The sequence below is a fragment of the Palaemon carinicauda genome, chromosome 44 (assembly GCF_036898095.1).
Source record: "Palaemon carinicauda isolate YSFRI2023 chromosome 44, ASM3689809v2, whole genome shotgun sequence".
NCBI lineage: Eukaryota > Metazoa > Arthropoda > Malacostraca > Decapoda > Palaemonidae > Palaemon > Palaemon carinicauda.
Genome location: NC_090768.1, coordinates 2,205,467 through 2,222,966, shown reverse-complemented (window position 1 = coordinate 2,222,966; position 17,500 = coordinate 2,205,467). Strand labels below are relative to the sequence as shown.

The 17,500-nt window shown below is 35.3% G+C and overlaps 1 protein-coding gene across 4 annotated transcripts in view; it reads left to right on the top strand.

The window, feature by feature from the left end:
- LRP1 (LDL receptor protein 1) overlaps positions 1-17,500 on the top strand; it is a 1,015,507-nt gene that overhangs the window by 413,861 nt on the left and 584,146 nt on the right. For all 4 annotated transcript variants that reach the window (XM_068367027.1, XM_068367026.1, XM_068367028.1 and 1 more), the window contains 3 exons: positions 11,912-12,156; positions 12,916-13,146; positions 13,384-13,567. In XM_068367027.1, coding sequence (XP_068223128.1) covers positions 11,912-12,156; positions 12,916-13,146; positions 13,384-13,567 — 660 coding nt within the window. The remainder of the gene's footprint in view (positions 1-11,911; positions 12,157-12,915; positions 13,147-13,383; positions 13,568-17,500) is intronic.

Here is a 17,500-nt window from a genome sequence, read left to right as displayed (position 1 = left end):
TAGAAATGGTGACTGCGATAACGTACTGTAACTCGTCACTGAAAGTGATGAAAATTAAAAATCAAAAGAAAAAAAATTTAAAAAATATAAAATATAAAAATGAAAAAAAAAAAAATAAGCTAAGTTGGATTAAAGTTTCCCTAGTGTAAGTTATGGTATGTTATCGCAGTCACCATCTCTACCTCCTCGCCGATCGTGTCTCCTCCTGCGTGTGTGTGTGTTTGTGCATACGCACACGAGTGTGTTTGTATCAATATTTGTTTAGTTAATAAAGGAATTCAGATTCGCTGATATTGTTTTTTTTAGGTACATTTAATTGTCTTTCAACTCGTTGACGCTGTTAAAAAAAATATGTACACAACACATTACTGTTTAATCTCTCTCTCTCTCTCTCTCTCTCTCTCTCTCTCTCTCTCTCTCTCTCTCTCTCTCTCTCTCTCTCAGAAAAAATTAATAGACGTCTCTAACACTAACAGTGAAAAAGAATGAGAGAGAGAGAGAGAGAGAGAGAGAGAGAGAGAGAGAGAGAGAGAGAGTATTTATTTAAAGAACATGTTAACACCATGTCTACCTTCTCTCCGATCGTCCGTCTCCTCCTGGCGTAGCAAATCCTACACCTGCGTTGGCCTGTCTCTAAGGTAAAGTGACAATAAAACACATTTTTTATTTATTATTTCTTTATAATTATCTTTTTTACATGCTGCTTTCATATTATGCAGTTATGTTATTGTTATGTGTAATTATATGTAGTAATTTATTAAGGAGTTAATATAGGTTTTTGGGGTGGGGAACGAATTATACAAATTACAGTGTATTCTTATGGGAATATTTGCTCCAACATACGATTGTTTTAACATACGAAGCAATTTCTGGAATGAATTAAGATCGTATGTAGAGGTACCACTGTATATATATATATATATATATATATATATATATATATATATATATATATATATATATATGTATATATATATATATATATATGCATATATATATATATATATATTATATATAGTGTATGTATATATATCATATATATATATATATATATATGTATATCATATATATACATATGTATTTGTATATCTATACTTATATGTATATATATATATATATATAAATATATATATATATATATATATATATATATAGAGAGAGAGAGAGAGAGAGAGAGAGAGAGAGAGAGAGAGAGAGAGAGAGAGATGTGGAAGTAAAGCGCAAGGTACGTGAGGCAAAGAGGGCAGCTGACCTGAGGTGGGGTCAGGGATTGGGTAATTCATATGAAGAGAATAAGAAGAAGTTTTGGAAAAAAGTGAAGAGAGTAAGGAAGGCTGGCACAAGAATTGAAGAGACAGTGAAAGATGGAAATGGAAGGTTGTTAAAAGGAGAGGAGGCAAGGAAAAGATGGGCGGAATACAGGGGTATTTTGAAAGTTTACTGAATTTTGAGGATAATAGGGAGGCAGATATAATTGCTGTTGCAGGTGTTGAGGTGCCAGTGATGGGAGATGAGAATGAGAGAGAGATTACAATAGATGAAGTGAGGAGAGCACTAGATGAAACAAGAGTAGGAAAAGCATCTGGTATGTATGGTGTGAGAGCTGAGATGTTGAAGGAAGGGGGTGTGACTGTACTTGAATGGTTGGTGAGATTGTTTAATATGTATTTTGTGTTGTCAATGGTACCAGTAGATTGGGTTTGTGCATGTATTGTACCACTATATAAGGGTAAGGGAGATGTGCATGAGTTTTGTAATTCAAGAGGTATTAGTTTGTTAAGCGTAGTTGGAAAAGTATATGGTAGAGTAATGATTAATAGGACCAAAGATAAAACAGAGAATGCAATCTTAGAAATACAGGGTGGTTTCAGAAGAGGTAGGGGTTGTATGAATCAGATTTTTACAGTAAGGCAGATATGTGAGAAATATTTAGCAAAAGGTAAGGAGGTGTGTGTTGCGTTTATGGATCTGGAGAAAGCGTATGATAGAGTTGATAGGGAAGCAATGTGGAATGTGATGAGGTTATATGGAGTAGGTGGAAGGTTGTTGAAAAGTTTCTACGAAGGTAGTAAAGCCTATGTTAGGATCGGAAATGAAGTGAGTGATTGATTTCCGGTGAGAGTGGGGCTGAGACAGGGATGTGTGATGTCACCGTGGTTTTTTAAATTGTATGTTGATGGAGTGGTGAGAGAGGTGAATGCTCGAGTGCGTGGACTAGGATTAAAACTGGTAGACGAGAATGACCATGAATAGGAGGTAAATCAGTTTTTGTTTGCGGATGATACTGTACTGGTTGCAGACACAGAAGAGAAGCTTGGCCGATTAGTGACAGAATTTGGAAGAGTGTGTGAGAGAAGAAAGTTTAGAGTTAATGTGGGTAATAGTAAGGTTATGAGATGTACAAGAAGGGAGGGTGGTGCAAGGTTGAATATCATGTTGAATGGAGAGTTACTTGAGGAGGTGGATCAGTTTAAGTACTTGAGGTCTGTTGTTGCAGGAAATGGTGGAGTGGAAGCAGATGTACGTCAGAGAGTGAATGAAGGTTGCAAAGTGTTGGGGGCAGTTAAGGGAGTAGTAAAAAATAGAGGGTTGGGCATGAATGTAAAGAGAGTTTTATATGAGAAAGTGATTGTACCAACTGTGATGTATGGATCGGAGTTGTGGGGAATGAAAGTGATGGAGAGATAGAAATTGAATGTGTTTGAGATGAAGTGTCTCAGGAGTATGGCTGGTGTATCTCGAGTAGATAGGGTTAGGAATGAAGTGGTGAGAGAGAGAACGAGTGTAAGGAATGAGTTAGCAGTTAGAGTGGATATGAATGTGTTGAGGTGGTTTGGCCATGTTGAGAGAATGGAAAATGGCTGTCTGTTAAAGAAGGTGATGAATGCAAGAGTTGATGAGAGAAGTACAAGAGGAAGGCCAAGGTTTGGGTGGATGGATGGAGTGAAGGAAGCTCTGGATGATAGGAGGATAGATGTGAGAGAGGCAAGAGACCGTGCTAGAAATAGGAATGAATGGCGAGCGATTGTGTCACAGTTCCAGTAGGCTCTGCTGCTTCCTCCGATGCCTTAGATGACCGCGGAGGTAGCAGCAGTAGGGGATTCAGCATTATGACGCTTCATCTGTGGTGGATAATGTGGGAGGGTGGGATGTGGCACCCTAGCAGTACCAGCTGAACTCGGTTGAGTCCCTTGTTAGGCTGGAGGAACGTAGAGAGTAGAGGTCCCCCTTTTTTGTGTTGTTTCATTTGTTGATGTCGGCCACCCCTCAAAATTGGGGGAAGTGCCTTGGTATATGTATATATATATGTATATATATATATGTTTATATACATATAGATATATAAATATATATACAGTATATATAATATATATATATATATATATATATATATATATATATATGTATATATATATATATATATATATATATATATATATATATATATATACATATATATATATATATATATATATATATACATATATATATACATATATATATATATATATATATATATATATATATATATATATATATATATATATATATATGTGTATATATATATATATATATATATAGGTATATATATGTGTATATATATATATATATATATATATATATATATATATATATATATATATATATTTATATGTATATATATGCGTATACAGTATATATATATATATATATATATATATATATATATATATATATATATATATATATATATATATACGTGTATGTATACATATGTATATATATGCATATATAGATGTGTATATATATATACATATATATATATATATATATATATATATATAGTGTGAGATTACCATTTTCCTTTTAACTTAACCTCTTAATTTTATATTGCTTTTGGAAAAGTTTATGTAATCTACATTAACTATTTCCATTCCTTTGTTCTCCAAGCCTAATTTATGGAGCTGAGCTTTTTGTTAATTGCCTGGTAGCCTAATTCCCTTTGTGTATTCATGTTCTACTAATTTTTCTTGTTCCTTTCATTGTATTGTTAATTATATTAGCGTTTTTCTCTTTCCTCATTATTAGACTATTTAATTTTATAGACTGTAATGATCTTTAATATTTTCATTCCACGTCCATATTCATAGTTTGATTATATAATTGCATTGCCAGGTGCTGTGTGACTGCAATGCCAAAAATAGGACTGAGTTCCAAAAAGACTTCTTGGTATTACATTAGTCAGCAGTTGGCTTACCCTGCTCTTTCATCCCCCATGCAGTTTGTAGGAGAATCCTGAAATTTTGGTGAGTTACCTGCTGCTTCATAATTGCTGATCAATGTTGCCAACATTGCAAGTAGGCTTACATCACTCATAACTCCCTGGTGGTAATTATATAGCTTTATTCGGCCCTTCTGCACACAGTGCTGTGCACTTCAACGTCTATTGATCAGACTGAAAGTAATTCCCATTGCCGGTTGCTGGCTGATGTAATACTAAGAAAATGTCTTGAGAATCACAATTTCTCTTTTTTCATTATTGCCATCCTCCCTTCCCACACTTACAGTGGATAAAATGTGGAGCTGATAATCCAAGCAGAGCCTCTTGGCTGGACAAAGGATAGGCAAGACTATAGATATTTGTATAGTATTTATCTATTATTGTTGGTGTTGTATTATTAGTGTTTTTTATTATTTGTTATGGTCTTTTGTTTGGAGCAATTTATGGAAGCCCATTAACAACACTTACAAGCATCTCATCTGCTGAATAGGTTTCGCCCAAACTAAAAGAAAAATTAATCCATTACGTACAATGCTAAGGGTTATATTGATTAACATTCTTTGATCGCTCAAAGAATTTCCTTTAACCTAATTAGGAACTATACTGTTTCGAAAATATTTTCTAAAAGAAAGTGTTCATGTACAGTTTAGTCACAAATCAACAAAAAATCTCTCCAGGATGAAGAGAGAGTGTCAATTTAGATATATCATGAATTTCTTTCAGGTCCTACCCTTAACTAGTAATATTAGTTCTCTCTATATCATTACACTACATTATATACTGTATATGAGAAAGAAGATGATCGTTAAATTGGAAGAAAATAAGGTATCCAGCTATATCCTGACTATTCAGCAAGGCAACCAAAGCTAAGGATGATCTCAAAATCTATATGGATTGCCAGGATATAGCATCTGAATGTTCCTTGTATCCTGTATCTTACGTTAGTATATATTATTTTATATTTAAAGCTCATCTCACCAGAAGTTGTAGAGCTGAATAAGAAGAGACTAAAGAGGAAAGATAAAAGTAAAAGATATTGAGATTATTATAGGTTTAGTGAAGGGATGATGCAGGAAGCCTTAATTATCAACTAAAGTGTGCTACACAAGGCATGCTGTATGTGTTACTTCCCAAACATGCCTCTCTTCTTTAGTGGGATGTAATACTGTATTGATCCTACATATTTTCACCAATCTACAACAGGAACTCCTGACGAAGGAATGTTGGGAGATTTTTGGATGAGAGCAGCCCTTTGCTCAACCTTTTTACTTGTAGATGGGAACTGTTTTGGTTATGATGTAACCCTCTGAGGATCTGACGATGTATTTTATTGTCATCTGTTTATGTAACCATAAGTGCTGTATTGAAAATCTAACCCGCTTTCTGATGCAATTTTCAGTTTCTTTATTCCTTTGTTAGTTACGCTACAAACCGTCAACTTGAGTAGGTTGATACTTGATGTTAATGCTCTTTGGACAAAAGTCCTGAGTCTAGCAGCAATTTTCTCATCGCTGGGATCACTAGAGGATTAATATCATATATACTCCAAGTTGTTTGTCAGTTGGCTTCTTATTTTCTTCTAACTTTGTTACAGTGATTCTGTTTCTGGCAACTCAGGCATTTCATAGGAATCCTTAGTCATTATTTTTCTGTTTTGTAGGGAATGAAGGTTCTCTTGCTTTTAAACTGGAAAATTTGATAGCTATTAGACTGGTTTATTCATCAGTTCAAGAGGTATTTGCTCCCACCAAAGTTAGTACATAAGCCTTGCTCTCTGTCTTTCTTAGTCCTATTTAGACATCTTTGTAATCATTAAGGTTAAAAATACAAGGAGTTGGAAATTCTGGTATATCTTTTTCTTTTCCTATGCAAACCTTATGCAGTAGCCTTTTTCTTATCTCTTGCCTTTAAACTTTTTCCCTCGCCTTTAAACTTTTTCCCTTGTTTATATAATTTACTGAAATCCAGATTATTAAACCATGTATACTTCAATCTTTCCTATTGGTTATCTTGATCTTAACTCCATCTAGCCATCCTTAACAAGATGTTCTGGACAATATCTGACAAGCTTCCCAGCTTATAGGGTAGGTCATACTGTACCATACTTCTGGTGTCTCACTCATAACCCGAACTTGAACCATTTTAAAGTTTCAAGCAGCTTAACAAAACAAATTACTGTACTTTAGTGCAATATTTTCTGAACTGAATGGTTATCTGCTTGAATCACTGTTTGATTCTATGGTTTGTACTTTAGCATTTTTCATGCCACTCGATAATAAGATACTGTATATGTTTATTGATTATACGAACCTCCATGTATGTTCATATTGCTTCTTTTCTATGAGCTTGGTTTATCAGCATTTACCTGTAAAGTTTTTTTTAAATATCCCATTCTCTTTTCTTTTAATAGACACACACCTTTTGTAAAGTAATAAAAGACACAATTGGGTAATGTTAAGCGTTGAAATGCCAGTGGCTTTGTTATCTCAGTCTTTCAATTGCATTGGTTTGATGCTTACCATCTTCCAGATTGTGATATGTTGTATTGTGTTTTAAGCAATCACCGCACTGCATAGGATAGGACTGTGATTTAAATTAAGGATTTCAGGAGAGTGAATTCTTCACTGTTCCTCTCATGGAAAGTATTTTTCAAGTTCAAGTGCAAAGGAAACTTGCTATTAGTTCAGGGGAAAGTCCAGAGAAGAAGGGGCTGGTTGTTTATAGCAGGTATAATAATGATTATGTCATGCCAGCACCGGTCTCTAATACACACTTAAGCAGCCAATTATGATAGTGATGAGTTACAAAAGCTCTTAAATATTTTAGTTCCTTTTGTTAATTCTCAGAAGGGCAGTGAGTGCTCGCTTACAGGCGGGAATTATTTCCTTGATGTTTGTTTTACTTCTTCTCCAGCAACTTAGTTTATCAACATTTATCCCTAATATTTTCTCACACAATCTAGTAGTATTATAGAGTGACTAGGGTTGTAGTACTGCAAGGGTTTAGTAGCAGAAGAAACTGAAATAATCAAACAATTTGAGGCTCTGTAAGACTTTCAAATCTGTATTATTAAAAAACTTTGATAGCCCTTACTGAATGGTGTTGTTGAACAAGTTTGAATAATTTTGTATACAATTGTGGAAATACAAATTATTATTATTATTATTATTATTATTATTATTATTATTAATAGTTTAGCTACAACCTTAGTTGGAAAAGCAAGATAATATAAGCCCAAGGGCTCCAACAGGGAAAAATAGTCCAGTGAAGAAAGGAAATAATGTAACAGATACAGTAAACTATAATATAAGTAATGAACAATTAATTTAAGATATTTTAAGAACAATGATAATATTGATATAGACCTTTCATAAATTAACTATAAAAAGAGACTTACGTCACGGAAAGTTTGAACTTTAGACGTTCCACTGATTCAACTATCTGATTAGGAAAATCATTCCACAACTTGGTCACAACTGGAATAAAATTTCTAGAATACTGTGCAGTATTGGGCCACATGATGGAGAAGTCATGACTATTTGAAGTAACTGCAAACCTAGTATTACGAACATGATGGTACTGTCCTGGAAGATCTGAATGCAAAGGATGGTCAGAATTGTGAAAAATCGTATGGACCATGCATAACGAACTAACTGAATGACAAGGCCAGAAATTAATATGTAGATCAGAAATAAAAAAATTAATGGACTGTAAGTTCCTGTCCAACAAAATAAGATGAGATTCAGCAGCTGAAGACCAGGCAGAAAAACAATACTCGAAACAAGGCAGAATGAAAGAATGAAAACACTTCTTCCGAATAGGTTCATCACTGAAGAGCTTAAAAGACTTTCTCAGCATACCATTTTTTGTGCAATTTAAGGGACAGGCCAAATGTTTTTCTCAAAAGTAAATTTTCTATCAAGAATCACACCTCTGGATATTTAGGAGCTACTGTCCACGACGTACTTACAGTCATACTTTGAGTTTTGTTAGGGTTCAGCTTACTGCTCCATAGATTGCATTATGCACTAATTTTAGCTAGCTTTCTATCTATTAAAGAATTCAACAACCTTAGATCTACATCCCGGAGATGGAATTGATGTAAAGAGAGTATGTAGAAATTGAGAGAGAGATAATAAGAAAGAAATAGACAGGCAGAGGGTAAGGAGGTGGTGCAGGGTTGGAGAAAGAAGGTAAGCCAGTCATCTGTGATGTGGCACCAGTTGGGGATTTTTTTCAAAACTAGGTGCCCTCCCATATTGGACATTTCTCACTGCAGTGTGTATAGTGACCTCACTTTTGGGGAACATTGGGCAAAGGATCAAGATTTGGTTGGGATGAGGGCACTTGTTACGCGATTAATGATTTTGTGTAAATAATCTTGTATATGTTATAGGAAATATTTGTTGCATCCAAATATTGTTATATATAAACATATATACTTTATCTGGATCCCTACTAGGAGGAGGCCAAGATACTGAAAGTTCCAATAGAGTACAGTACTTATGAACTATTGAGAGTCAGGGATTAAGTCTCAAGTAGCATTAATTTTTCACATAGTAAGCTCCAAAACATATGCTGTATAAAAGAAAGCACTTGTATTCGTAAGAAATTCTCAAAAAGTTTAAAGATCATCCATTTTCTACTTAGGGGACCGTCCGCTCTCTTGCATTTTTTCTAATTATTCAAAATTCGCAATTTCTATATATGTTTTAGACATATAAATTTCAAATTATTTGATATAATTTGTTTTGATTTTTTAGCAAAAATCTTGATTTAAAAAAAAAAATAGGTAAATTTTTCCCAACTAATATAACACCAATTGTAATGAAAATCATACCTTAAAAACGTCTTTATAAACCGAATAATTCTGTGGGACAGAATTTTGATTTTCCTATTTCTTTTTTCAATGATTTTTTTCTTAATTTTCTTCGTCTAGATGCAAAATAATCATGAAAAAAAGAGAAAAAGGAAAATCATAATTTTGTCACATAAAATTGTGGGATTTTTATTCCTCTTCCTAATTATATCTTTCTAAAATTGAACGATAAATAACCAAGAAAAATGTGCCGACCTGCGAATAAGTATGTTTTTAATTTATAAGCTCCCAAAGATTTGCTATTGAATTTTTGATTTTTTCTTAGAAAAGCAAAATAACATTATTATGGTAACCTTGCTTTGTACTTTTATTGTTTAATCCTACATGAAGGCTCCCTAAACAAAGTATTTAAATCCCAAGTTTACTAATTCACTTGGTGTAAGGGTGTCATGAGTTGCCAGCGGCCTCTCTTTATTGCCAGAGTTTTAGTTAGAATGTTCCAGCTTTGTACTCTTCTTCATGTTTCCCTCTCTTGTTTTTGTATTTGCTCTCTGCTTGTTTTTTTGTTCTTTCTTTGATCTTAGGTAACATTGGCCTTGCTATAAAGTTCATGAGGATATTGTGAAAACACAGTGTACATACGAACTGCAAATAAACAAACACACGGGCATCATAACTTCTATATGTCTTTGGAAACTCTGGCTAGTCTTCTCGTCGATCATAGTTTGCGTTCGCCTACCCTCTCCCAATGTCTTCTAACTCTGCCAGATGTATGAGGTTATGAAACATGAGTAAAAAAATCACTATATGTAATGCAAAATTAAGCACGGAAAGACGGTTCTGTCAAACTCGGTCATGCAGACAACGCAGTTAGGATGACGTCATCATTTAAAGACCGCTTTATCTTCATTATTTGTTGAAATAATTGGCTGAAACTTCTGGAGAGCATGTACGACATGTTTCTGTATGCATAGAAACAATAACTTGATTTTTTATTTTTTCAAGTTCTTGCATTATCCACCATAGTGGACCGCCCCTTAAGATGTAGTAGCCAATGTCTCATGATTGGTTGATGAAAACAAGAATGAGTATACAATCTTTTGTCTTAAATTTAACAAGGTCCATTGTAACTATATAAGTACAGTTCTGACTATGAATATTAAAAAGAAGTACAAAGTGCCCAAAATAGGTTACTGGCACATCAACCAGATTAAATTTGTCTACCTTTAAAGTAAAACTCAAGAGACTTTCTTGAATCACGACAAGACCAAATTTAAAATTGTTTCTTCTAGCCCCATTGAGAAATGCCATATATGTGCATTTGGAACCTTATAAGTAACCTCCTCCATAGGTAAAACCTTTGACAGAGAACGAGGATGGGATAACAAATTATACCCTGGAAAGGCAATGCTACAATCATTTAGATCTTTGTATGAAATTGGAAACAAATGAAAGTTAATCTGTTACAATTCCTTGCATATGTAATTTTCACAAATATTGCATAGGTCCAAACAATCTGTTTATAGAAATTAAACTTCTAAGAAAATGAGGAAAGTTCAAGTAAGAGAATGGAAATGTTGACTGGAACTATGACTCTCCTACTTTTACTTCCTTGTGTGATGAAGTTTCTTAGTTGCAGTACTGCAAGATCTGTGTTTTACTAGTTAATCTAGGTGCATAAAGATGATGGAAGCTCAGGTTCTTTGGGAGAGTAGAGGTTAGGTTTCTTGAGAAACTTCTAAGGAGGAAGACTTCAGTAATTGGACAGGGAACCCAAAAGTAATTTCCGCTGGTATTAAAGGGCCACTAGCAGTTATGTTAGAGCCTCTATAGTTGCAGAGTTTCTCTGGTGCACAGTTTGAGCAAGTCAAGGAACATAGCATAAGGGTGGTAAAAACAATTAAAGAATGTAGTATCCTCCAGGTTTTTAGATTCTTCAATATTGAAAAATATGGCGTCTCTTCATTGATTTCAGCATGCTGAACTGGCATCTCCAGTAGCCTTATTCAATATGGAAACAACAGCTTTAGTTTTACTCTCCATCTTGAAAAAAGTACTTCCTAGCATCCATAGATGTGATAATGCTAACTTCCATTTTCCTCTGTACTTAACTCCAGTCCGTCTCTGCTTGTTCTGGGCTATCTGTGTATGTCATTTTAAAGTTCTCTGTCTATAATGTTTTCACCAGGGTGAGTGCTCATGTGACAGAATGGGTGTTCATGAAAAGACTGGGTAGATACTTTGATATCTGGCTCGTTTATATTGTCTGTATCAGAACTTGGCCAGCATTTTCACTGGCTACTTAAGCTATAGCAATGCTTGGGTCTTAACTTCTGGAGAACTTGTATATAATACCAACTACAAAAATGCATATCTAGGAATATACATGGTGACTAACAGAAAGAATAAAGAGTTGGCAAGCCTTTTTCTGGATTTTGTATTTTGTCCAGCACAGATCTGATTATTCTTAAGAGTATAAGGTTCAGACTTCAAGGATGTACAGGGAATGTATTAGAAAATCAATTGCCCAGGCTAGTGGATCTCATATAAACCCAATATGTATGATATGAAATTATATCCTCCCAGGCATGCTAATTTCTCACAGCTATTGATTAGGTAACACAGATGGAGACTTTTGGATTTATACATGAATGGACAGACTACCATTCTGTTTATATTTTTGATTAGTGGTGGTGTGTCTGGCATCTCCCTCACCATAAAACAAAGTATTTATGTGTACAATATTGGGTTGTATGAAATTGTTAATTTTAGTTTTCTAAATACTGTAATTTCATCCTAGTATACTCCTGAATGTACTCTTATTTTTCTAGGGTTTACGCAGCGGGTTCAATTCGTCACGTTCCAAAATCAGATTTGAGCAGAGTGTCCACATTAAGAGATACCCTTGGAGATACTGTAAGAGATATCATTGTGATGAGCACTGATGCTCAGATTGGCTTAAATCCATGTTCCACCAACAATGGAGGCTGTGAAGAGATATGTCTTTTTAATGGGCAGGAAGTTAAATGCCAGTGCTACCATGCTCGTGTTGCAGAAGATGGAAAGTCTTGCAAAGGTATGTTATGCTTATAAATTTGGTGAATTACACAGGATCAATTTATTCTTCTACTTTGCCATTTGTTAAAGAAATTGAACTTTCATAATAATTTTTATTTATTTTTATACTCGCCTGATTATGTATTGCTTTGTCCCTGAAGCTGACTTAGTATGGAAGTTGCCCCCCAGAAATTTTTTTTTTTTAGTTTATTTCTACGAACCTTCCTGATATTCATATTGCTTTACTGTACCTTATAATTATAGATTAGGCCTATAGACTATTTTTTTGTGTCAAAGGAGATTAATGGATATTTTCTTTACATTTCTGTACAACGTAAAGTTCGTTATTACTAACGAGTAGTTTTATATCTTTTGAGGGCTATCTATCCTGGCATTATACCAGAATAACAATTACTTCAATGGATATAATTTTTTTTTTTCAAAATTATCCTAAAATCAGTTGCCAGTGAATGGAGAAACATTTCGGTTGTTAAGAATGAAATACATTGGAGATTAAAGCAAAATTTTGAAAAATTATCCTTTAATCAGCAGTAAAATAAATAAACATGGAAATGTAGCATATTATAGGATAAATGAGAAAGTATATCCAATGATGACAAATCTCGTTTAGAGCTCCAGTAGCTAATCCACAGCCTCGTAGAGAAAGGGTTAAAGAAAATTTTTATTTTAAACACGTACTGTACTTTTTAAGTATTAATTTTTTTATATATCAAAATACCATTGATTAAAATGTTAAAGGAATTTTTTTCCTCCACAGAATATGATGTCTTCCTGTTATTTTCAAGTATTACGAGCATTGATAGTCTCCGTATGTTTGATGAAGACAATCCAAACACACCTTTAAAGAAGATTACTTCAGACATTATGAAGAATGCTATAAGTCTGACATTTGATTATGCTAATCAACGAATCTTCTACTCAGATATTCAGCGAGGCAGCATCAATACAGTATTTTTCAATGGAAGCGGCCATTCTCTATTAGTAGAAAGTAGGTACAGGATTATTGAGAGGTATTGTATGTCGGAATTGAATCTCTTTTTAGGTACGGTTGAAGTTACTGTTCTTATATTTTTTCAAGGATTTTCTTAACTCATATTATGGATTTAACTTCTTGCCAAAGAAATAAGATCTACCTGCAATTCATTAGATTCAGTGTTTCTATCTTTTCAGCTTGCATTTTATTTACTTGTCAGAATCATGATAAGTTTTTATAATTATTTTGCAGAGCAAGGATCTGTAGAGGGGTTGGCTTTTGAGGAAAGTGAACGGGATCTCTATTGGACCTGTCAAAGTGATGCATCTATAAACAGAATGAGTGTAGATCCATCACGTACACAGACTGTTGAGAAAATTGTACATCTTGAGCAAAATGATAAGCCACGAGGCATTGTTGTTGACAGCTGTGACCTGTAAGTTAACCATTTAAGACATTATTTTTCTCCCTTTTTCTCTTATTTCTGCATTTTATTCTGTTACATATAAAAAATCATGCTCCTTTTTTTTTACATAATTTACATGAAGTTAGGAAATTATAATAACGATACTTTGTTAATTATATGTGAGCATATTCTCGATAGTGGCAGCTTGAGATCAGCTGACATCAAACTATAGTAATAAAAAAATTCCTTGATTGTTGTTAAAATGCAATTCAAATTAATAACAAGCAAGTACAAAAATGCATAAGTGAAGCTCAATAAACATCAAAAGCTATTATTCTTTAAAATGTTTTTTAATATATATTGTTTTGTTTGCTGCTAAATCTAGCGATCAGCTAGTGAAATTGAGAAAATGATTGCCCTGTTTTAAGCCTAGCCTACTTTCGAACATGGATTTGAGCCAAGTATGAATTTATTTTATGTTATATTTACTTGACACTTTTTAAGGAAAAAAAAATTATGTAGCCTATTTATTGTATTGCATATGGGAGAGGGAGAACATATTCATATGTCCAAGTGATAATTGATAATAATACTGTAGCTATAAATGAACTGTATGAAAACTATGATAGGCTATAACTTATTAGTGCTGATTTAATATTAATCATGAATATGTTTTTAATAGGTTAATAAATTACATAAAACATACATACATACATATACCAAGGAACTTACCCCAATTTTGTGGGGTAGCCGACATCAAACAAATAAAACAGAAAAGGGGATCTCCTTTACATTCCTCCCAGCCTGACAAGGGACTCAACCGAGTTCGGCTGGGGTGCCACAGCCCACCCTCCCCCGTTATCCACCACAGATGAAGCTTCATAACGCTGAATGCCCTACTGCTCCTACCTCCGCGGTCTTCCAAGGCGCCGGAGGAAGCAGCAGAGCCTACCGGAACTGCGTCACAATCGCTCGCCATTCATTCCTATTTCTAGCACGCTTTCTTGCCTCTCTCACATCTATCCTCCTATCACACAGAGCTTCCTTCACTCCATCCATCCACCCAAACCTTGGCCTTCCTCTTGTACTTCTCCCATCAACTCTTGCATTCATCACCTTCTTTAGCAGACAGCCATTTTCCATTCTCTCAACATGGCCAAACCACCTCAACACATTCATATCCACTTTAGCTGCTAACTCATTTCTTACACCCGTTCTCACCCTCACTACTTCGTTCCTAACCCTATCTACTCGACACCATCCATACTCCTTAGACATTTCATCTCAAAGACATTCAATTTCTGTCTCTCCGTCACTTAGATTCCCCACAACTCCGATCCATAGATTACAGTTGGTACAATCACTTTCTCATACAGAACTCTCTTTACATACATGCCCAACCCTCAGTTTTTTACTACTCCCTTAACTTCCCCCAACACTTTGCATCCTTCATTCACTCTCTGACGTACATCTGCTTCCACTCCACCATTTGCTGCAACAACAGACCCCAAGTACTTAAACTGATCCATCTCCTCAAGTAACTCTCCATTCAACATGACATTCAACCTATCATCACCCTCCCTTCTCGTACATCTCATAACCTTACTCTTACCCATATTAACTCTCAACTTCCTTCTCTCACACACCCTTCCAAATTCTGTCACTAGTCGGCCAGGCTTCTTTTCTGTGTCTGCAACCAGTACTGTATCATCCGCAAACAACAACTGATTTACCTCCCATTCATGGTCATTCTTGTCTACCAGTTTTAATCCTCGTCCAAGCACTCGAGCATTCACCTCTCTCACCACTCCATTATCATACAAGTCAAACAACCACGGCGACATCACACATCCCTGTCTCAGCCCCATTCTCCCCGGAAACCAATCGCTCACTTCATTTCCTATCCTAACGCATGCTTTACTACCTTTGTAGAAACTTTTCACTGCTTGCAACAACCTTCTACCAACTCCATATAACATTATCACATTCCACATTGCTTCCCTATCAACTCTATCATACGCTTTCTCCAGATCCATAAACGCAACATACACCTCCTTACCTTTTGCTAAATATTTCTCGCATATCTGCCTAACTGTAAAAATCTTATTCATACAACCCCTACCTCTTCTGAAACCACCCTGTACTTTTAAGATTGCATTCTCTGTTTTATCCTTAATCCTATTAATCAGTACTCTACCTTAGACTTTTCCCACCACACTCAACAAACTACATGTAATACCCCTTGAATTATAACACTCGTGCACATCTTCCTTACCCTTATATAGTGGTACAATACACGCACAATCCCAATCTACTGGTACCATTGACAACACAAAACACATATTAAACAATCTCACCAACCATTCAAGTACAGTCACACCCCCTTCCTTCAACATCTCAGCTCTCACACCATCCATACCAGATGCTTTTCCTACTCTCATTTCATCCAGTGCTCTCTTCATTTCCTCTCGTGTAATCTCTCTCTCATTCTCATCTCCCATCACCGGCACCTCAACACCTGCAACAGCAATTATTTCTGCCTCCCTATTATCCTCAACATTCAGTAAACTTTCAAAATATTCCACCCACCTTTTCCTTATCTCCTCTCCTTTTAACAACCTTCCATTTCCCTCTTTCACTGTGAAATGCTTTTCCTACTCTCATTTCATCTAGTGCTCTCCTCATTTCCTCTCTTGTAATCTCTCTCTCATTCTCATCTCCCATCACTGGCGCCTCAACACCTGCAACAGCAATTATATCTGCCTCCCTATTATCCTCAAAATTCAGTAAACTTTCAAAATATTCCATCCACCTTTTCCTTATCTCCTCTCCTTTTAACAACCTTCCATTTCCCTCTTTCACTGTCTCTTCAATTCTTGAGCCAGCCTTCCTTACTCTCTTCACTTCTTTCCAAAACTTCTTCTTATTCTCTTCATATGAATGACCCTATCCCTGACCCCACCTCATGTCAGCTGCCCTCTTTGCCTCACTTACCTTGTGCTTTACTTCCACATTTTTCTCTCTATATTTTTCATACTTCTCTACACTATTACTGTGCAGCCATTCTTTAAAAGCCCTCTTTTTCTCTACCACTTTTACCTTCACTCCTTCATTCCACCATTCACTGCCCTTCCTCATGCTGCCTCCAACAAACTTCTTGCCACACACATCACTTGCAATCCCAACAAAATTTTCTTTTACTAACTTCCACTCCTCCTCTAAATTACCAGTTTCTCTTTCTTTCACTTCGTCATATGCCATTTTCAACCTGTCTTGATACTTACTTTTTACCCCCGGTTTTATTAGGTCTTCAACCCTCACTAGCTCCCTTTTACATCCACCTACTCTATTCCCCCACTCCTTTATTCATATGTTTTAAACATAAGACTTACCTGGTAGTTATGTATATAGCTTACGTCCCTGACGTCACGGCAGAAAATTCAAAACTCGCGCCAATCGCCTATTGGATAGCCAGGTGTACCTCCTGTGCGCCCCTAGCGAGGTACCTTGGAACCATTCCATGATTCCTCATATCTTCCCTGCCGCCGCTAGCGGAAACCTCGTTGGATACTCTCCTCGCTAATTACCTGATATTATTGCTGTTTCTTTGGTGATGTACAATAATTTGGTTTTGACTCTCGCTTGTTTGGATTTTTTATTGGGTACTCTTCATTTATGTTTGGATTTTGATATTTTGACCCTTGCTTGTTGATCTCTCTTACAAATTTTTCAAAATGGCCACCGCCCCTTTAACTTATAGTGTGTGTTTAAGAGGGTGTAAGACCCGTTTGGCTAAGGCCTCAATTGATCCACATTCGCTTTGCGTTAAATGTAGAGGTAAGGTATGTGAGTTGGATAATAGGTGTGATGAATGCATTCTATTATCTGAGCATGAGTGGCTAGAGTTTGATTGCTATACGCGTAAATTAGAAAGAGATAAGTTGAGGCGTAGTTTTTCTCGCT